Here is a 22,675-nt window from a genome sequence, read left to right as displayed (position 1 = left end):
GCTGTGAGCTTGAAGATCGACTATTTTCAGCATGCAACCACAAGTGTGTAAGATCAGGCATTATGACGCCATCAAGGCCTGCCCAAAATACATTTATGTCGACAAAATTAACTAGATTAAATCGACTGAAATGCTATGATATTTAGTTGACTAAAAAAAAGAACATTGAATCATGTCAAATAGTCTATAGTCACCAATAATAAATAATTTAAAAAAGCGTAGTCTTATATTCAGTAATTCAGCACATCACAATAGGGTATTTGAAAACTTATTATGGGACATATTCTGCATAATGAGTAGCCTACTTTTACGTACATTTTCAAGCCAATCATTTTGTACTGCTCAAGTAAATGTTGAATTCCGGACTTCTAATTGTATGTAGTATTTAGTAGTATGTTGCCGTTTTTATACTGCATTGATATATTGAACAATTGAAAAAAATTCCACCACTACAAATAGATAAAAAGAACAATACTGTATTACGCCCCACCACCCACCCCCTTTCCCCCTCACTATATGTTTCTTTTCCCTTTTTACCTCCTTTATGATGAATTCCTGTTCTGTTCTTTGGCTATATAGAAGAGTCTATTTCTCTAAATGTTTTGATGAATTGAACAAGGTGGACCCTCTTGTACACAAGTGTAGTGCTTTATTGGGTCGTCCACTCACAGTTAACAGTCTTTGTTTTGAGTTGTGCTTGAAATGTACTGTAATTCTGCAAACAGCTAATACAAATTTCAATCATGAATTAAAAAAAAAACCCCAAAAAAACCTGTATTAAACATTTAATGCAGCATTTCAACCACCGGGTGGCGCACGTACCGTTTCTTTGCGGGGGGCATAACGTCATCTGCCATCCCAGAAGCCACCTCACCAGGAAGTGGAGCCACTCAGTGAGTGGAGTCAGTCGTTTTGTTGTGAAGATGATGGAGGAGGAGGAATTGGAACTAGCCGAGGATCTGGAGGCTATCCTGCATCTGACTCCAGAGGTGCAGCTGGCCATTGAACAGGTATCTGACTATATGTCTGAGGGACCAGTTACATTTCAGTTATCATGCCAGTTATAGTTAGCAGGTTGGCTAAAAAAAAACAGACAGACCAGTTGATGTTATTGCAAATCCACCGACACTATGTTAACGTCACGCTACTGTACAGCTGTAGATTGGACTACATTACACTATCCCCGTCATAAAACGACACAACTATAGTAATAGCTGCTGTTGGTGACGTAACGCTATATAAAACTGCTTCACAATTAGCCCCAATATGTTCCCTCAGACCCTATACGCTCATTCTGTAGCTTGAGCTACTGAGGGAACAGCTACTGTGGTAGTGCAGTACTGTCTGTATTGCATAGTACAAGTACTGTATGTTTAGCCTATGTCATACATGTATATTCTGATGAATTGAACATGGAGAACCCCAATGGAAACAATTAGCCTCTAGTGATTTCTTGGGGGTTTTCTTTCATTCTCTCAGCAGACCTTGTATTGAACTGTGCTTTCATGTTGCTTGTTCTACAAACTGTTTTATATCCATTTCAATCGATCAAGGATGTTGGGAGTAATGCACAGGTGCGGAATAAGAATTCAGACCAACACACAGCTACCAATATAACAATACCCAAAACGTACTTACTTACCAATACTTATGTATTAAAGTAAAGGCATTGGCTTAGGGCAGTGGTGGCTCAGTCAGGGGTAGAGTCAGTGGCTGGATGGTAACCGCAAGGTTGCCAGTTTGAACCCTGTGGGCTCCCCCAGAGTTGGTGTCGAAGTGTCCTTGAGCAAGACTCTGAACCCCTGATTGCTCCTGATGTGCAGGTTGGTGCCTTGCATGGTTTCCGCCGACGTGTGGGTGAATGTAAATGAATGCACAATCTATGTAAAGCGCCTTGGATAAAGGCGCTATATAAATGCACCATTTATCATTTAGCGGCGTTTGTGTGCACTGTGCAACCACCTTAATGAGTGCCATGTTTACATTTTCTTGATTGAATATTTTGTGCCATATCAACACAAAATATAATTATGATACAAAGGTTCCCAAATGTTTCAGGCCGCGAACAATGATTCCTAACTGGGCTTCTCTCTCTCTCTCTCTCTCTCTCTCTCTCTCTGGGACTACAGGTTTTCCCCAGTCAAGATCCACTGGACAGAGCAGATTTTAATGCTGTGGAATACATCAACACACTGTTCCCCACTGAACAGGTATGAGATCAGATTGCCAGACAGTGGCCTTGTTGTGGTTAGAGTGTCCGCCCTGAAACTGGGAGGTCGGGGGTTCGATCCCCGGGCCGGGTCATACCAAAGACTGTACAAATGGGACCCAATGCCTCCCTGGCTTGACACTCAGAATCAAAGGGTTGGATTGGGGGGGGGTCAAATCTACTAATCAAATGATTCCCGAGCGCGGCACGGCTGCAGCTCAACCGCTCCAGGAGATGGGTCTAATGCGGAGAACAAATTTCACTGCGGTAACGTGTGTGACAAATCGTATGACTTTGGCTTGACTTTGACAGATTACTATTAGGGCCGCAGGGAATTAATTTAACAACATTGAGTCAATTATAAACATTGATAATTTGATTTAAAAATAAATCTATTAATCAATCCCTACCTTGCATGTCCAAACCTATATGATGCTTATGACTCCAGTTGGGCAATGTTTCATTCACTTACAATATAAAAATGTAAGTTAAACATTTAAAACATGGATGTGTTTCCTTGGTCGGGTGCAGTACTTAGTTTAGACCAGTGGTAACCAACCTTTTCAAGCCCAAGAGACCATTTTATTCCCAATTGTAAGCCAAGATCTACCACTAAAACGTGTTAGAAAAAACACTCGTTTCTTTGCTATTTCTAACAGGCTCAATGCATGTGCACACATCCACACAAAGAGTAAAGCTTAAATTAGAATAAATACTTATAGTAAGTTATATTATGAATGTCAAATAATATTAAGACAAATGTATTAGAAATAAAAAATATTAGGACAGAAATACAAATTTTGAAATCTGGTTCATATTTAGTGATTGCCAGTCTGAGGGTGTCATTAAGATGTGAGTCAGTCATACGAGTTCATGATAGCGTCCCCGACACGTTGAATACTAAACTTATTTGTAAAGTTCGAACGCCAACTTTTAACCAAACGTGGGAGAAACACTGCACGGCTGCACGCACAAATAAAGAGTGCACTCGCGCACGCACATGACGGATTATTATCGATCAAAACAATCCTTAGCGTCGCTTACAAAAGCATGTGTTGCACAGCATGAATGATAAGTAATCACCGACCTGGCTGGATAAATATCAGTGGTCCATATCCATTGTGTGACCTGCTTAACGAGCAACGGTAAGCAGCCGAGTAAATTACCAGCTTAGTAAATGAATAGTCTACTGTAGCTGTGTGTCAGATGTTCTGTCTGAAGTAGTCAAAGCCAAGGAGAATGTTACAATTTAATTCTCAATCGAGCATCTTGCCCTGCATCGAATATCCCATGATAGAACAGCAGGATAAAACGGATAGTCTGTCTATCATCCATGCATCCATGAGCTAAGCGTCAAGCCCTGTCTAGGACCCATGCACTTCCTTCAAAACTGTGGCTTTCTTGTTCCAATAGTTAGAATCTTCAACTAACATTTTGACACTTTGTCATAGTGATATTCATGCTGTGCAACACATGCTTTTGTAAACGACGCTAAGGGTTGTTTTGATCGATAATAATCCGTCATGTGCGTGCGCGAGTGCACTCTTTATTTGTGCGTGCAGCCGTGCACAGTGTTTCTCCCACGTTTGGTTAAAAGTTGGCGTTCGAACTTTACAAATAAGTTTAGTATTCAACGTGTCGGGGACGCCATCATGCTGCGTTCACTCTGACGCTGTGTGCTGCCTGCGACAGTGCGAGGGAACAACAGACACACAGGACACAGCAGCACATGAGCACAGAGTGCTAAAAGGGGGAGGGCCGAGGGCGGTGCGGTGGAAGCAAGGGGAACAGATCTTCAAGCTAAAATGCATCGAGCCTCTACACGTTGTTAGCTTGTAGATCTGCTCTTTTTTGCGAACGACATTCTGCTGTGATGTCTGGCTGCCCGTCAGTCTGACACTTCGGGATCGACTTGAAAGGTTCCCCCTGGTTGGTTACTCCTGGTTTAGACGGTACTTAGTTTAGATTAGTCATTTGGTTAGACCAGTCATTAGTCCTACAACTACAACCTATCTCAAACCCTCACCCTAAACCTAACCTCCCACGGGGCAGCACACCTACACCTAACCTTAACCCATGTCTAACCAATGACTAGTCTAAACCCTCACCCTAACCCTAACCTCCCACGGGGCAGCACACCTAAACCTAACCTTAACCCATGTCTAACCAATGACTAGTCTAAACATAACCTCCCACGGGGCAGCACACCTAAACCTAACCTTAACCCATGTCTAACCAATGACTAGTCTAAACCTAACCTCCCACGGGGCAGCACACCTCCTAAACCTAACCTTAACCCATGTCTAACCAATGACTAGTCTAAACCTAACCTCCCACGGGGCAGCACACCTAAACCTAACCTTAACCCATGTCTAACCAATGATTATAGTCTAAACTAAGTATGCATCCCTCGTGGGGGTCCTCGTCTACTGGCAGTATTTCATTTCATATTTCATATTTATTTATTTCATTTCAGTTATGGTTTTACATGATTATATTCATTTTACTTTGTACTTTGTTATTTCTTTTTACATATTCCATAGCAGAAAAGAGAAGGAGGAGAAAAGGAGCCCCTATCTTTAAAAAAAAACATCGAATTGATGCTTCTACCAACCATACATTTTATATATCACCATGGTTACATCAAATAAAAAAGAAATAAAAACAACAAAGAACATAGAGCTCAACAACGCTGAGGGAACAAAATAACACTTATATCTAACCTTCCAATTCATATTTTTATCCTTTTTAAACACTTTCTTAAACTGAAACACTGTTGTACAACTCTTCAACTCCTGGTTTTGTGAATTCCATAACTTTATCCACACTTTTCCTGGGCTGTGTGTGCTCCAGTTCCTGTTGATTTCATTGGATATCATTGGTCATCTGACCAGTTTCATTGGCTTTCATTGGATCAAATCGACAGGAACTGGAGCACACACAGTCCAGGAAAAGTGTGGATACCTGTAACAGAAGTGCACATTTGTTTTAGTGTAGTCCGAGCGAACAGATTTTTTAAAATCATGTCTTCTTCTATGGTCCTCATCCTCTGAGCTAAACACAAACAACTTCTGTAACTGTGTTGGTAATGATCTGTTTATCGCTCTGAACACCACCAATAATGTTCGTAATTCAACCAAATCCATGATTTTCAAAATACCTGATAACATAAAAAGCCTATTGGTGTGTGCTCTGAAATCTTCTTTATACATGATTCTTAACGCTCTTTTTTTTTTTGTAACATAATCAAAGGAGTCAGTATTCACAAGACATTGGTGCTAATTATCAGTCTAATTATCGCAAGAAGACGTTTTCACTGATCAGATCAGATAAGCGGTTTGCAAGATTATTGTCTCTGGACGCACGCACGCAGTACTACGCACACACGCTGTTTCTGTGGCTGTGCGGTCAAAAAATACCCACATTTTTATGCCAGAACCCCTAATTGCTCCTGATGTGCAGGTTGGTGCCTTGCATGGTTTCCGCCGCCATCTGTGTATGAGAATGGGTGGGTCTATGTAAAGCGCCTTGGATAAAGGCGCGGCTATATGAATGCACCATTTACCATTTACAATTTATCATATAGACTGCAGTGCTGGCCTCCTACAGAGCAGAGAGCAAGGCCATAAAACACTAACTCCATTATCCCATTCTGACCTGAGATCAGATTCATACGAGGTTTCCACTGGACACACACTGGTCTGATTAACCCATTCTGACCTGAGATCAGATTCTAAAAATGTCAGTCGTTCTTCGATTTTTTTTCAAAAATAGCAGACCTACAAGCTCGTAGCGCGCCACTCGGTGGCGCGCTATGAGCTTGTAGATCTGCTATTTTTCAATAGCTAAAGCATAACATGATGCTAACACCAAAACGGGTTCCCGGTCAGAATGGGTTATACTGGTGAAAACGGTGACAAAGAAACCCATTTTGACACTGAGATCAGATTCTAAAAATGTCTTCTACATCCCGACAGTTTTCTGACAAAGCTATGTTTCTGTGTCAGTGGTTCTTCGATTTTCCAAAAATAACAGACCTACAAGCTCTATATGAGCTTGTAGATCTGCTATTTTTCAATAGCTAAAGCATAACATAATGCTAACACCAAAAGGGGTTCCTTGGGTATGCCTTGCTATGGTCCTTAGACTCCTTACAGTATGACGAATAAACAATCAAACAACAAACAAACAAACAAGGCTATTCATTCCCTGACGCAATCGTGCAGGTCGATGCTTTTATTCTGTGAAAAATCTACCTAATTTAGAAATAAACGTTGCTTTATTACTGGCTGGCTGCACAATGTTCCTGTTCCGAGCGGCTGTACTCATTGCATGGCACAAACAGCCGCTTAAATGAACCCATTCAAACCATATTTAGCAGACGCTCTTAATCCAGATTCCAGAGCGATTTCCAGTAAGCAAGAACAACAACGTGGTAATACATAAAATAAAATACATAGAAATAGTCAACTGCAATGAAACTATGAGTAAACACTATATAATTGTCTACATAGTATGCATTCTAAATGACATATTTTAGCCTTTGCATGTGTGCCTGCAAGGTTGTCGAGGCTTATACTGCAAGAGCAGTGTACTGTTGGTGTGCTATAACTTATTACTCCAGGAGAGGGCGGTGTTTACCTTTTTGTTGCACTCATCATTGGTCTCTGGTCTAGAAGGTTCACAGACTAGTGTAGACTAACTGATGTCTGTGTATTCTGTACTGTATCTAATGTCTGATGTGTCTATTCTGTACTGTGAATCCACACTCTCGGTGAATCCTTCACCGTGCAAGGCTCGAAGATACAGGAGGAAATCAAGAAATGTCACGTTACAAATGACATATAATGATATGCTGGCATTTTCTTGATTTCATTCTATTCTGTACTGTATCTACAGTATGTAACAATGTGTGTGAAGGAGCCATTCTGTCCGCAGGGAGTTCACCTTAGAATATCTCAAACTTATATGGCGCTTTTTCTGAGTACCAAAAGACGCAGAGGTAACGACAAAATATAAACAACTTCATTTATAGGGAAAGTAAATAAACACTAAAAAGCTATAAAATAAACTGTGAAAAGAGTTAGCTAGGGGAAGCAATAGGGAGGGCATTCCACGGTGTTGGGGCAGCAAAGACAAAAGCTCTGACCTGAGATCAGATTCTGTATAAATGTCTTCTACATCCCGACAGTTTTCTGACAAAGCTTCTATGTCAGTGGTTCTTCGATTTTTCAAAAATAGCAGACCTACATACAAGCTCGTATAAATGCTAAAGCATAGCATGACGCTAACACCAAAAGGGGTTTCCGCCCCAAAATGGGTTAAGTGCTTTGTAGGTGGTCAGGAGTGTTTTAGAAATGGATTCTTTGTTTGACCCGGGGGGGCCAGTCAGTGAAGGTCACCTTGAGGGGCGGGGTGCCGTAGCAATGGGACAGTGATGGGGTGCACAGGCGTAGCCAGCCAGATGATGTTACTTTGGAAGGTATGGTAGCACAGCAGCACGCTGGAGAGAGATCACACCATTTTTACCATTGATGTTGATATGCATCAAACAAAACGTGGTGTAATTCCTATTTTATATGTTCAATACATTGGGAACCCGACAGCAGTTTGAGGTCTGGAGACATTACTCATGTTGAACGCGTCAAAAAACGGTTTATAATATGCATGCATGTGCCCAGCACTGCCCCGGGCCGAGCGGCACTACGTTTGTTTGAGAGTGCCAATAATTCTCGCGACTCGTCGGTCATAAGTGTGTTGGGGTCAAGGCCAGGGTCAAGGGATGTTCACTCACCGACTTCCTCTTTGTGTTTCTCTTCAGTCATTGGCTAATATCGACGACGTGGTGAGCAAGATCCGCATGAAGATTCGGTGAGTATATCTGGGTGGCTGTCATAGAGGCCCTCGTCCGTTACGGCCATTATTGGTCAGCCAATTGCAGTATAGTCCTCAAAGTGCGATCAGGCGGGGACCCCCAGGGGGTACCTGAGGGAGTTCCTATAGGGGCCCCACAGCTAAATGATAAGTTTGGAACCAAATGGACCCTAATGGGGTTCCATTTGTACACTCTCAGAGTTCAAATAACATTGCTTTTTACAATATACGGTAAATTGGGGGTCCCAGAGATAGAAATGCCATTAAATGGGGGGTCCGTATAGCCTAAATACTTGAAATTAAACAGGTTGAGAATGACTGCTAGAGCCGTAAAAACCTTCTCTTGTGGGGGGGGGGGGGGGGGGGGGGGTCCTTGGGGGAACCAGAGCAGTAACTAATGATTGTGTGTGGTGGTGTCTCTCAGGACAGAACAGAACAGAACCAGAACAGAACCAGAGCAGTAATGATTGTGTGTCTCTCAGGACAGGACAGAACAGAACAGAACCAGAACAGTAATGATTGTGTGTCTCTCAGGACAGGACAGGACAGAACAGAACCAGAACAGTAATGATTGTGTGTCTCTCAGGACAGGACAGAACAGAACCAGAGCAGTAATGATTGTGTGTCTCTCAGGACAGGACAGAACAGAACCAGAGCAGTAATGATTGTGTGTCTCTCAGGACAGGACAGAACAGAACCAGAGCAGTAATGATTGTGTGTCTCTCAGGACAGGACAGAACAGAACCAGAACAGTAATGATTGTGTGTCTCTCAGGACAGGACAGAACAGAACCAGAACAGTAATGATTGTGTGTCTCTCAGGACAGGACAGAACAGTAACCAGAACAGTAATGATTGTGTGTCTCTCAGGACAGGACAGGACAGAACAGAACCAGAACAGTAATGATTATGTGTCTCTCAGGACAGGACAGAACCAGAACAGTAATGATTGTGTGTCTCTCAGGACAGGACAGGACAGAACAGAACCAGAACAGTAATGATTGTGTGTCTCTCAGGACAGGACAGAACAGAACCAGAACAGTAATGATTGTGTGTCTCTCAGGACAGGACAGGACAGTAACCAGAACAGTAATGATTGTGTGTCTCTCAGGACAGGACAGAACAGAACCAGAACAGTAATGATTGTGTGTCTCTCAGGACAGGACAGAACAGAACCAGAACAGTAATGATTGTGTGTCTCTCAGGACAGGACAGGACAGAACAGAACCAGAGCAGTAATGATTGTGTGTCTCTCAGGACAGGACAGGACAGAACAGAACCAGAACAGTAATGATTGTGTGTCTCTCAGGACAGGACAGGACAGAACAGAACCAGAACAGTAATGATTGTGTGTCTCTCAGGACAGGACAGAACAGAACCAGAACAGTAATGATTGTGTGTCTCTCAGGACAGGACAGGACAGAACAGAACCAGAGCAGTAATGATTGTGTGTCTCTCAGGACAGGACAGAACAGAACCAGAACAGTAATGATTGTGTGTCTCTCAGGACAGGACAGAACAGAACCAGAACAGTAATGATTGTGTGTCTCTCAGGACAGGACAGAACAGAACCAGAACAGTAATGATTGTGTGTCTCTCAGGACAGGACAGAACAGAACCAGAACAGTAATGATTGTGTGTCTCTCAGGACAGGACAGAACAGAACCAGAACAGTAATGATTGTGTGTCTCTCAGGACAGGACAGGACAGAACAGAACCAGAACAGTAATGATTGTGTGTCTCTCAGGACAGGACAGAACAGAACCAGAACAGTAATGATTGTGTGTCTCTCAGGACAGGACAGAACAGAACCAGAAAAGTAATGATTGTGTGTCTCTCAGGACAGGACAGAACAGAACCAGAGCAGTAATGATTGTGTGTCTCTCAGGACAGGACAGAACAGAACCAGAACAGTAATGATTGTGTGTCTCTCAGGACAGGACAGAACAGAACCAGAACAGTAATGATTGTGTGTCTCTCAGGACAGGACAGGACAGAACAGAACCAGAACAGTAATGATTGTGTGTCTCTCAGGACAGAACAGAACAGTAACCAGAACAGAACAGAACCAGAACAGTAATGATTGTGTGTGGTGGTGTCTCTCATGACAGAACAGAACCAGAACAGAACCAGAACAGTAATGATTGTGTGTCTCTCTCTCAGGCGTCTGGACGACAACATCAGGACGGTGGTGAGAGGCCAGACCAACGTGGGCCAGGATGGAAGACAGGTGAGCTGACTGTATTACCTTAATAAACATGGTCATGAATACTTTCTGCTTCCAGTCACTAGTTTAAATAAAGTCTAATTTCTCATGTCATATTATTCTTTTTGGAAAATTATGGTCCCATTTATTAAAGAAATTACCATAAAGTCGCGTATGTTCTGAGGGGCGTGGCTACCGTTACAGTCTATGAACGGGAGCCACTCCCCGTTCAGTCAAAATAAAAACCAACCAAGAGTAAGGGGGGGAAGTCCCGCCTCGTTGTCTGGGCCAGCCAATGGCCAGCTGGGCCCAAACGGAGCCAGCCAATGGCTCAGCTGGGCCCAAACGGATCTAGAAATATGGCGACTTACAGTGCAAAGAATTACAGGCTTCATTTTACGTCCATGTTAGACCCGGGGAACGCTTTGTCCATATTTTTTACAGTCTATGTGTTAAACTCACTTTGCATGTTGCAAAGTATGCCGATGTGCCATATTCACTTTAAGCATGCACATACCCTCTATAAGGGACCACCGTTCTTGGTGCGTGCGTGTGTACGTGCGTGTGTGTGTACGTGCATGCGTGCGTGTGTAACAGCACTACTACTGGTTCACAACAAGTAGTACTGCCTGAAGCACAACATGGCCAGGCGGAGGATTGTAGATCTGCTATTTTTGAAAAATCGTGAAAATGTGGCGAAAAATCTTTGAATATATATTCTTTCAGAGCGAACGTTTTTAACTCAAATCTTTGAAAAAGCTATGTTTCTATGTCAGTCGTTCTTCGATTTAAAAAAAAATAGCAGACCTACTGCTAGTGTGTGTGTGTGTGTGTGTGTGTGTGTGTGTGTGTGTGTGTGTGTGTGTGCGTGTGTGTGTGAGCCACGCGGATTATGTGCAAGTTGTCGTCGGCGTGTCTAGTCTGTGGGGCCTGTCAGGATGTAGAAAGACATGTTTAGAATCTGATCTCGGGTCAGAATGGTCTAGTCTGTGGGGCCTGTCAGGATGTAGAAAGACATGTTTAGAATCTGATCTCGGGTCAGAATGGTCTAGTCTGTGGGGCCTGTCAGGATGTAGAAAGACATGTTTAGAATCTGATCTCGGGTCAGAATGGTCTAGTCATGTTGGGGGGCCTTTATCTGTTTGTTGCAGTCTGCTACTGTTCGGAAGCAGAAACATCCTATAACCTCCTTCGGGCCGCTCCACCCCACCACCACCAGGGCCATGACATTAATGCTCTAAACTTATAAACTTATCTCTCACTCGCTGTGACAACATCTCCCTCCAGGGTAAACCCTGCATATAGAGATCGGAGTGTAGGGTGTGTGCAGAAATGTCCCGTTTGGACCTGCGATCAGATTCTTTAAAAAAAAAGGTCTTTTACATCCTGACAGTTTTCCTGAAAAAAGCTATGTTTCTATAATATGTCAGTCGTTCTTCGACTTTTCAAAAAATAGCAGACCTACAAGCTCGTCGCACGCCACTCGGTGGCGCGCGACGAGCTTGTAGATCTGCTATTTTTCAATAGCTAAAGCGCAACGTAATGCTATAACACCAAAAGGGGTCCCCGCCCCCCAAAATGGGTTAAACTAAGCTTGTATAGGACGGAGAGATATGGAAAAAAAAAGAAAGATATATGAATAAAGATTGTTTCGGTCTGTTGTTGTGGAGTCTAACCCAAACCACCAGGCGTGCTTCAGTATAGTGTCTGTTGTTGTTGTGGAGTCTAACCCAAACCACCAGGCGTGCTTCAGTATAGTGTCTGTTGTTGTTGTGGAGTCTAACCCAATCACCACCAGGCGTGCTTCAGTAGTGTCTGTTGTTGTGTGGAGTCTAACCCAAACCGCCAGGCGTGCTTCAGTATAGTGTCTGTTGTTGTTGTGGAGTCTAACCCAAACCACCAGGCGTGCTTCAGTATAGTGTCTGTTGTTGTGGTGGAGTCTAACCCAAACCACCAGGCGTGCTTCAGTATAGTGTCTGTTGTTGTGTGGAGTCTAACCCAAACCACCAGGCGTGCTTCAGTATAGTGTCTGTTGTTGTTGTGGAGTCTAACCCAAACCACCAGGCGTGCTTCAGTATAGTGTCTGTTGTTGTTGTGGAGTCTAACCCAAACCACCAGGCGTGCTTCAGTATAGTGTCTGTTGTTGTTGTGGAGTCTAACCCAAACCACCAGGCGTGCTTCAGTATAGTGTCTGTTGTTGTTGTGGAGTCTAACCCAAACCACCAGGCGTGCTTCAGTAGTGTCTGTTGTTGTGGTGGAGTCTAACCCAAACCACCAGGCGTGCTTCAGTATAGTGTCTGTTGTTGTTGTGGAGTCTAACCCAAACCACCAGGCGTGCTTCAGTATAGTGTCTGTTGTTGTGGTGGAGTCTAACCCAACCACCAGGCGTGCTTCAGTATAGTGGCCAGGCGGTTCCCACAGAGGAATGTGTGGGCAGTGGACGGTTTAATAACAGACTGTGTTGTACTGCCAGTTAAATTGGTTGAACATAAATGTCTCCCCCCCCCCCACAGAAATACCAGAACAAAACCATGGCTAATGTTTAGTTTGACCTGGGTTTGCTCTAGCTTGCGCGCATGGCATGTAAATATAGGACCCGTTATTTAGCTCCTAATGACGATACATTGGCCAGCTGATTACTTTTATTTTATTTTACCTCCGACGTTCAATAATGAGGACTTTTCTTTTTTTTTTAACCCATTTAGGCCTGAAAGAAATGTCTTCTAAAATCCTGACAGTTCCGAAATACCTCATGTCTCTAGTCTAGGCCTATACATCACTCAATATTTCATGTCAAGGACCCCTCAAAAATGATTTGAGTGTTGGTCTAGTTTTTAGTCGACTAAATCTACAGTTGATTTAGTCGACTGAAATGTATTTTAGGCGGGCCTTGATGCCGTCGTAATGGCAGATTTTTACACTGAAATAAATAGCCGATCTACGAGCTCACAACGAGCTCACAACGAGCTCAGTGTAAAATGACTTCTATACTGGATCTCAGTGTCCACTAGTCCCTTCCTATTCCTAACATTTTAGTCTCGTTTTTATTTGCTGACGAAATTGTCAATATATTTAGTCTTGGTTTTAGTCATCGTAGTTTGTTTTAAAGGACGACTTCAACACTTTTCAACCTATCTTCAAATAATAGGTCCTCACTAATAATCATGATAAAATGGCACGATTCTTTTCTACTCAGTCTGTGTCTCATAAGAGGGCTGTGGGCAGTTTAGAAACCGTCTTCCAGTGACATCATCATTAGGCGGACTTTTTTTTAAACAAGATTTCTTTACAAAAATGTCTAGATTTTCATTATCGTGAGAATGACTGCTTCCATTTTCGCATTGCAACTTTTCAGGACTAGAAAGCCTGCAGTTTCTATTAGCTTGTATTCCCCATCGATGATGTCACTGGAAGACGGTTTCTGAACTGACCACAGCCCTCCTATGAGACACAGACCGAGTAGAAAGAAATTGCGCCATTTTTTTCATGATTATTAGCGAGGACCTATTATATGAAGATAGGTTGAAAAGTGCGAGCTTGTAGGTCTGCTATTTTTGAAAAATCGTGAAAATATTTAGAATTTTTTTTAACCCATTTAGGTCAGGCCTAAATGGGTCAGCTATTTTCAGCATGCAACCAAGTGTAAAATGACGAATACTGGATCTCTTGTCCACTAGTCCCTTCCTAACATTTGAGTCTAGTTTTTATTGGTCGACGAAATTGTCAGTATATTTTCCATTTGTTTTTGTCAGTGAAAATAGGTAGTCGACGGACATTTTCCGTCTTAGTTTTAGTCGAGGAAAACAACACTGTACTATATCCCGCACTAGTACAGTCAGTACAGTAATAACAGTATTATGATTGTACATGAGAAGAACGGCACCAGACATGTTCCCCCTCTGAACGATGACACAATTTCATTTTTTGTTCTGATTCTGAATCAAAAGTAAATCCCAAATTTGAGAGGAACCCAAACCCATTGCTTCCAGCTATGTGCGTGTTTTTTTTATTTCATGAGTTTGTTTGAGCTTATTATTACAGTATATGCCTGATTCACACCGAGTCATGCACCGGAAATTGCAGATCTGCAAGAGCTTGTAGATCTTGCTCAAGAGCTTGCTCAATGTGCCTTTTTCATTTCAGTAAAAGGGGAAGCTATTCTCACCCCCTGTTTCTAAAATTCTCTTGACCCATTTTTTTTTTGACCCGAGATCGGATTAAAAAAAAAAAAAAGTCTTCTACATCCTGACGGCTTTCTGAAAAAAAGCTATGTTTCTATGTCAGTCGTTCTTCGATTTAAAAAATAAATAAATAGCAGACCTACATGCTCGTAGCTGTTTTTCCACCAAAAGTGGTTCCTGCCCCAAAATGGGTTTATACTGTAGTACTGAGTCATGCACCGGAAATATAGCAGATCTGCAAGAGCTTGTAAGATCCGCTATTTTTGGCGCACGGCATGGAGCTCGGTGTGTCAATTTCAGTAAAAGGGAAGTTACACACCCCCTGTTTCTGAAAAATCGTGAAAATATTTAGATTATTTTTTTTAACCCATTTAGGTCAGGCCTAAATGGGTCAGCTATTTTCAGCATGCAACCAAGTGTAAAATGACGAATACTGGATCTCTTGTCCACTATAGTCCCTTCCTAACATTTGAGTCTAGTTTTTATTTGTCGACGAAATTGTCAGTATATTTTCCATTTGTTTTTGTCAGTGAAAATAGGTAGTCGACGGACATTTTCCGTCTTAGTTTTAGTCGAGGAAAACAACACTGTACTATATCCCGCACTAGTACAGTCAGTACAGTAATAACAGTATTATGATTGTACATGAGAAGAACGGCACCAGACATGTTCCCCCTCTGAACGATGACACAATTTCATTTTTTGTTCTGATTCTGAATCAAAAGTAAATCCCAAATTTGAGAGGAACCCAGACCCATTGCTTCCAGCTATGTGCGTTTATTTTATTTTATGAGTTAGTTTGAGCTTATTATTATTACAGTAGCTTACTGCGGAGACAGAATGTCTGTCCCTCGCGTCCCAAACTGTAAGGTTAAAAAAACCCGCTAATCTCTCAAGACAGATTTGAACCAAATGGGTTCCCAGATTGGAAACACATTAATACATTAATATGAACATTAACCATTAAAACCCATGTTGTTGTTTTAAACATTGTTATAATTTAGCTATTGAAAAATAGCAGATCTACAAGCTCATAGCGCGCCACCGAGTGGCGCACTACGAGCTTGTAGGTCTGCTATTTTAGAAAAATCACGAACATGTGGCGCACAGCTTTGAATATACTCTTTAAGAGCGAACATTTTTAACTCAAATCTTTGCTTCATGGGAGGAGGTGGTCCCTGAAACAACACATTCTGGGGGGGGGGGGGTGTGTGGGGGTCAGCGGCCAATTTCACATATTTTTGGGGGTCCTTGACATGAAATATTGAGATCCACTGATATAGAAACATGAGGTTTTTCAGAAAAAAACAGACATTTAAAAAAATATATTTTTTAAATTTCATCTGCCTTTTGGGAGCTGCAGCAGCCGCAACTGTGGCGTGAATGAGTCTGCTAATATGAGGCCGTCACACAGCAGGGCTTACAGTATGCCTGATTCACACCGAGTCATGCACCGGAAATTGCAGATCTGCAAGAGCTTGTAGATCTTGCTCAAGAGCTTGCTCAATGTGCCTTTTTCATTTCAGTAAAAGGGGAAGCTATTCTCACCCCCTGTTTCAAAAATTCTCTTGACCCATTTTTTTTTTGACCCGAGATCTGATTCAAAAAAAAAAAAAGTCTTCTACATCCTGACGGCTTTCTGAAAAAAAGCTATGTTTCTATGTCAGTCGTTCTTCGATTAAGACAGACCTACAAGCTCGTAGCTATTTTTCCACCAAAAGTGGTTCCTGCCCCCTAAAATGGGTTTATACATACGGAGTCATGCACCGGAAATCTCTCAGATCTCCAAGAGCTTGTAAGATCCGCTATTTTTGGCGCTCGGTGTGTCAATTTCAGTAAAAGGGGAAGTTACACACACCCCTGTTTCTGAAATTATCTTAACGGCCTACGTGTGCTATGGAACGTGGTTTATTGTTTTGGAGGGGGTTACCGTGTGTGTGTGTGTGTGTGTGTGTGTGTGCGTGCGTGCGTGCATTTGTGCGTGCGTGTATGTGTTTATGTTTGAGAACAGATAGCATCTCGTGCATGAGGAGAGGACGCACGCTGGGCAGTGGTCCCTCGCTGCTAAATGCAGGAAACGAGTGCTTAACTCATTCTGACCTGAGATCAGATTCATACGAGGTTTCCACTGGACACACACTGGTCTGATTAACCCATTCTGACCTGAGATCAGATTCTAAAAATGTCAGTCGCTCTTCGATTTTTCAAAAATAGCAGACCTATACAAGCTCGTAGCGCGCCACTCGGTGGCGCGCTACGAGCTTGTAGATCTGCTATTTTTCAATAGCTAAAGCATAACATGACGCTAACGCCAAAATGGGTTCCCGTTCAGAATGGGTTAAGAAGCCAGCCAGACTGACTCAGCCTTCTGCACACGTTTCCTGCCTCTAATATTATGAACCCTTTGGGGCACGTCGGTGTCACAGTCGATAGGGCTGTCGCCTCACAGCTATAGAAGGTCCTGGGTTCGATTCCCCGCTCGGGACGCTGTGGGTGCTGCTGGCGGCGTGTTTCCTCCTCCGCGTCCATCAGTGCCCAAAGGGCCTTTCTGTGTGGAGTTTGCATGTTCTCCCCGTGTCCCCTAGGGCAGGTGTTCCCAAACTTTTTTGGACCAGGTACCCCTTTTGGGGTAGATATTTTTCCAGGTACCCCCTCATCCTCGCAACACGGATAACAATATATTTACAACCACAAGCAGTGTTTCCTGCAGGAAAAAGCTTTGGCATGGTGCTGGGCACAGGCCGCAATTTTGATTAATTAATTAATTTGATTAATTAATTAATAAGATTAATACATTAAGATTAATTTGTATTATTGCTCTTGTATTGCTAGTGGAGACACTGGGGGGACACTGGGCAGGCACTGAGGAGGCACTGGGGAGACACTGGGGAGGCACTCAGGGGCACACTGGGGAGGCACTGGGAAGGCACTCGGGGGGCACACTGGGTAGGCACTCGGGGGGACACTGGGGAGGCACTCGGGGGCACACTGTCTAAATGTATACGTCTAAATGTATACGTCTAAATGTATACGTTTAAATGTAGACGTCTAAATGTATACGTCTTCTCTTATGGGGGTCCCTGGCATATCTTTTCAAATGGGGGTCCACAGGCTAAGTAGTGTCAATTTGGGGGTCCTTGACATGAAAAAGTTTGGGAAACACTGCTTGAAACACTTTAGCACTTTATGAACATGAACAAAACAGATGGGTCCCCCCTGGAACTCCCTCAGGTACCCCTGGGGGTCCCCGGACCCCACTTTGGGAACCACTGCCCTAGGGTATAGGTACCCTCACATGTTCTCCCCGTGTCCCCTAGGGTATAGGTACCCTCACATGTTCTCCCCGTGTCCCCTATAGGGTAGGTATACCCTCACAAAAAATGCAGTAATCCTTGTCTCTAAACTGCCTCCCCCTGGCCAGCCGGGGCGCCTGATGGAGGGGAAAGGAACTGGTTGGAATAACGTGTTCCTTCCACTCGCTACGTCCAACCAGGGAAACTCCCCCCCCCTGTCAGGTGTAAAGGAGCAACTTGGACACTCAGACATGAAGGAAGCATGAGTTCAAGTCCGTTGCTCTCCCATATATGGGGACTAGGTTGGTGGAGGGTGTGTAGAGCCCAGGATCACATTAGATGATTGACACAGGGGTGAAAAATGGGTTACAAAATCGTGGGATAAAAAATATGAACACTTTGTTGCACTGAGATCAGTCCCCAAGTGTCCTCTGTAAAGATACACAGTCACCTCCCTATACCTTCACTGCACTCAGATCAGTCTCCAAGTGTCCTCTGTAAAGATACACAGTCACCTCCCTGTACCTTCCAGGTGCGCTCCGATCTAAAACCGTTTGGCTCAATGAGAGGCACCGAAGAGCACCGAAGAGGCGACTTTAGGACGGTACCCCCCCCCCCCCCCCCCCCCCCCCCCCCCCCCGAACCTCAAATGACGTCACATTGTAGGCTCTACAGCGCCAAACCGACTTTTATTCGGCTCTAAAATAGGAGTATGAATCGGCCCATAGGAGCCACACAGGGGAACGACCTCGGAAACCAGTGTTAAACTGGCGGTCATTTTTAACAGCAGGGCTTTTTAACAGCAGACAAAAACATGGCTGTTGGAAAGGGTTCCCCTATAAAGGCTCATGTTAAACGGTTAGATAAGGGAGCGCTTGTTTTATTGCATGTATATGTACATGTCACCGTCATATGTTTTGTATTGTAAGGTGTTTAACTTATTGGTCTGACCTCAATCTTGTGTAATCCTCGAATTGCTGTTTTTTTAATAATCGCTTTTCTAAATCAATCAACCGGTCGATTTGATCTGCAAGGTAACGACACATCGCAATCCCCAACTTGTAGATTGAGTTGCGTTTGGCGAAAGCAGCGCCCTCGCGCGACCGAGTATGAATTGATCTTACAACTAACTAACTCCACAGTGCTGTCTCCAACAAACATTAATCCCATTGGATGCACCTTTCAGAACGGGAGAAAAGAAACTGTCCAATTAGACAACAGCGTGTGTTGTTTTTGGCAGCAGATTTAGATTTTAGTTTCAGTCGTAGTCTCTTGAATAGTTTTCATTTTCGTCTAGTTTTAGTCGACTAAATATCGTGAGATTTTAGTCGACTAAAATCTACAGTTGATTTAGTCGACTAAGATGTAATTTGGCGGGCCTTGATGCCGTCGAAAGGCCTAGTTTTACACTTGCTGAAAATAGCAGATCTACAAGCTCACACCACGTCGTGAGCTTGTAGATCGGCTATTTTCAGCATGCAACCAAGTGTAAAATGACTTATACTGGATCTCTTGTCCACTATAGTCCCTTCCTAACATTTTAGTCTAGTTTTTATTTGTCGACGAAATTGTCAGTATATTCAGTCTTAGTTTTAGTCATCGTAGCTTAGTTTTCATTCAGTTTCCATTTGTTTTTGTCAGTGAAAATAGGTAGTCGACGAACATTCTTCGTCTTAGTTTTAGTCGACGAAAACAACACTGCACGTGTGTGTGTGTGTGTGTGCATTTCCTCAGCCGGTGTCCACTTCTGTGCGCGTCTGAGAGGCTTATAAAAGTGGTAAATTCCTGGGGCAGCTGGTGGTGCCGGCTGTTAGCATTCTGAATGGACAGGAGAGCCAAACTTATGTCCACACTGACTGCCACCAGCTCCGGACAACCCCTGTCAATTACCTTGGTATGGAAACGTAGCACCAAAGAACCGCTCTGGACCTTCAAAGAACAGCTGTGAGAAGATATGGGAAAAGAGTTAGACTGGCACTTAAACTATCTAAACTAGCTCCTGGCATGGCGTTAGACATTCTGTTTAACCACTAACTATCTAAACTAGCTCCTGGCATGGCATTAAACATTCTGTTTAACCACTAACTAACTATAACCACATATACTTTTTGTTGTGCAAAGAATAGCGAAAATGGGCAGATTAAACGGATTCACTTCTTTTTATTCTACACTAGACCGGTGCCCAAATATATGTAGTGTTACTTGTGATGTCTCGGAACAGGCCAGCTTAGGGAGTTCTGTGTCGGGGCTATGCCCAAATATGGAGTGTTGTGACGTCGGAACAGGCCAGCTTAGGGAGTTCTGTGTCGTGGCTATGCCCAAATATGGAGTGTTGTGACGTCGGAACAGGCCAGCTTAGGGAGTTCTGTGTCGGGGCTATGCCCAAATATGGAGTGTTGTGAGGTCGGAACAGGCCATCTCCATATGGGGCACCGGACAGAAGCCTCATGGGGCGGGTCTGGAGAGTGGACACACACACACACACACACACACACACACACAGCACATGTGTCATCTAACAAGCCTATACCGCTATCTGATATCCAGCTATAGTCTGTCAATTAGTCAGCCAATTAGTTCTCTCTGGTCATTGGCTCCTGTGCTGGAGCTGAGAATAGGGCATTAGTGCCGGCCTCCCGAAGCCAGACGATGAAAACTCTGCTCTGGGTGGAATGTTGAGAGTAAACTGTTGGGAGAGGTTTCTCATCCCTGATGACATCCTTTTTGAAAAGGTTTCTGACGTCCAGATTATTATGCTGTGTGGTTGGGAGAGGTTTCTCATCCCTGAGAACTTCTAATATAAAATATTGTAGGCCGTAAAACTTCATTTGGAGACCACAGACATCTCTCTCTCTCTCTCTCTCTCTCTCTCTCTCTCTCTCTCTCTCTCTCTCTCACTTACGAGATTGAATAGTGCCTTGCATCTTAGACTGTAGCCTCTCGGATGGTTATTGATATTCTTTTGGGTTACAAGAAACAAGAAACTTTGTTTTGAAAGTGATCAAAACAGTTTGAGTGATTCATTGACAGTAAATCAATTACAGTACATTTCAAGCACAACTCGATACATAACTGAGTGGACGACACCATAAAGCATTTAGTTTAGTTTAGTTTATTAGCACATATGTACATAATAACAACAATATGGTAAAATAAAATATTTGATGTTCTATTATATTATTATGCTATATTTTTAGTTTGAATAAAATGAAGGTACACAATCAATGTGACAACAAAGATTTTTTTTCTTTACCCTGCTCAGTGACAACTCCAGTACACACACACACACACACACACACACACACACACACACACGCACTGAGTTTTTAGACCACTTTCTTCGGTCGAGTCTACTTTGTCTGCCATCATTATTCAGCTTAACCTACGTCATCATTTTGAATCGATTATATCAGTGGATGTGTCATCATTCCCGTGTCCGTGTGCATGTTTATCTGTTTCTGTATCATGTTCTCGGCCCTTTTGTCTGCACCCCCCCCTCTCTCTCTCTCTCTCTCTCTCTCTCTCTCTCTCTCTCTCTCTCTCTCTCTCTCCCCCCCCCCTCTCTCTCTCACTTGCTGAGTACAGTGTGTTTGTTTTGGACAGGCTCTGGAGGAGGCCCAGATAGCCATCCAGCAGCTCTTTGGCAAAATCAAAGACATCAAGGACAAGGCTGAGAAGTCTGAACAAATGGTGAGCGCACACACACACACACACACACACGCACACGCGCACACACACACACACACGCACACGTATATTTTAAGTCCAGGTAATGCACCTTCCATATGGTGGTGCGTGAATGGGTGTGTTTATGTCTTGATAAAGGAAAGAATTTAACAATGCACATTGTTCTCAGCTTGTCTTTGTGCGTGTGTGTGCGTGTGTGTGTGCGTGCGCGAGATAAGAGCGAGGCAGCGGTAACACGTGGGCCCCTCCCTCAACAGGCATGCATGCTTAAGCAATTATTTCTCCAACCAATGGGCGTGTTTTCCTGCCGTTTCCATTTCCTCCCATTGCTCAATCTCTCTCTCTCTCTCTCTCTCTCTCTCTCCTGTTTGTTAATCATGTCTCTCGCCCGTCCTGCCCCCCTCCCCCCCATCTCTTTATCTTTAACGCATTCTGACCTGAGATCAGATTCTAAAAAAAATCTTTCTACATCCTGACAGTTTTCTGAAAAAGCCATGTTTCCACGTCAGCCGTTCTTCGGTTTTTAAAAAAAACAGCAGACCTCCAAGCTCGTAGCGCGCCACTCGGTGGCGCGCTACGAGCTTGTAGGTCTGCTATTTTTTTCAATAGCTAAAGCACGGCACATAATGCTAACACCAAAAGGGGTTCCAGCCCCCAAAATTGTCCTCACTGTGTCGCTCACTGTTCTCTCCCTGCGTGTCTGGACACAGGTCAAGGAGATAACGAGGGACATCAAGCAGCTGGACCACGCCAAGCGCCACCTCACCACCTCCATCACCACCCTGAACCACCTGCACATGCTCGCCGGAGGCGTGGACTCCTTAGAGTGGGTACTCCCCTTTAGAGTCCATAGACCTGTGTAAAGGCTATAGGTTAGGCTACCGGAGGCGTGGACTCCTTGGAGTGGGTACTCCCCTTTAGAGTCCATAGACCTGTGTAAAGGCTACAGGAGGCGTGGACTCCTTGGAGTGGGTACTCCGCTTTAGAGTCCATAGACCTGTATAAAGGCTATAGGTTAGGCTACAGGAGGCGTGGACTCCTTGGAGTGGGTACTCCACTTTAGAGTCCATAGACCTGTATAAAGTAGAGCTGGGACTCTATTACAAAAATGTATCTAATTAATCGGAGGCTTTGTAGTTAATTAATCTCGATTAATCACATTTTAATCGCATATCAATATTCAACCCGAGAACAGCGAGAAACCTTTTTTTTTTTTCAAATGTTTT

The 22,675-nt window shown here is 43.5% G+C and overlaps 1 protein-coding gene across 3 annotated transcripts in view; it reads left to right on the top strand.

The window, feature by feature from the left end:
• Positions 1 to 882: 882 nt before the first annotated feature.
• The window catches only part of vps53 (VPS53 subunit of GARP complex), an 87,531-nt gene continuing 65,738 nt past the window's right edge, over positions 883 to 22,675 (top strand). For all 3 annotated transcript variants that reach the window (XR_013964605.1, XM_080772264.1, XM_080772263.1), the window contains exons 1-6: positions 883 to 1,010; positions 2,130 to 2,210; positions 8,031 to 8,080; positions 10,246 to 10,312; positions 21,366 to 21,452; positions 22,160 to 22,275. Coding sequence is in view for 2 of the 3 variants with exons in the window: in XM_080772264.1 (XP_080628390.1) it covers positions 924 to 1,010; positions 2,130 to 2,210; positions 8,031 to 8,080; positions 10,246 to 10,312; positions 21,366 to 21,452; positions 22,160 to 22,275 (488 nt within the window). In the remaining variant the exon portion in view is untranslated. The remainder of the gene's footprint in view (positions 1,011 to 2,129; positions 2,211 to 8,030; positions 8,081 to 10,245; positions 10,313 to 21,365; positions 21,453 to 22,159; positions 22,276 to 22,675) is intronic.

Source organism: Protomyctophum bolini, assembly GCF_963924005.1.
Source record: "Protomyctophum bolini genome assembly, chromosome: 9".
Taxonomy (NCBI): domain Eukaryota; kingdom Metazoa; phylum Chordata; class Actinopteri; order Myctophiformes; family Myctophidae; genus Protomyctophum; species Protomyctophum bolini.
Note: the sequence above shows the minus strand (reverse complement) of the source record. Positions and strands in the feature narration are given on the sequence as shown.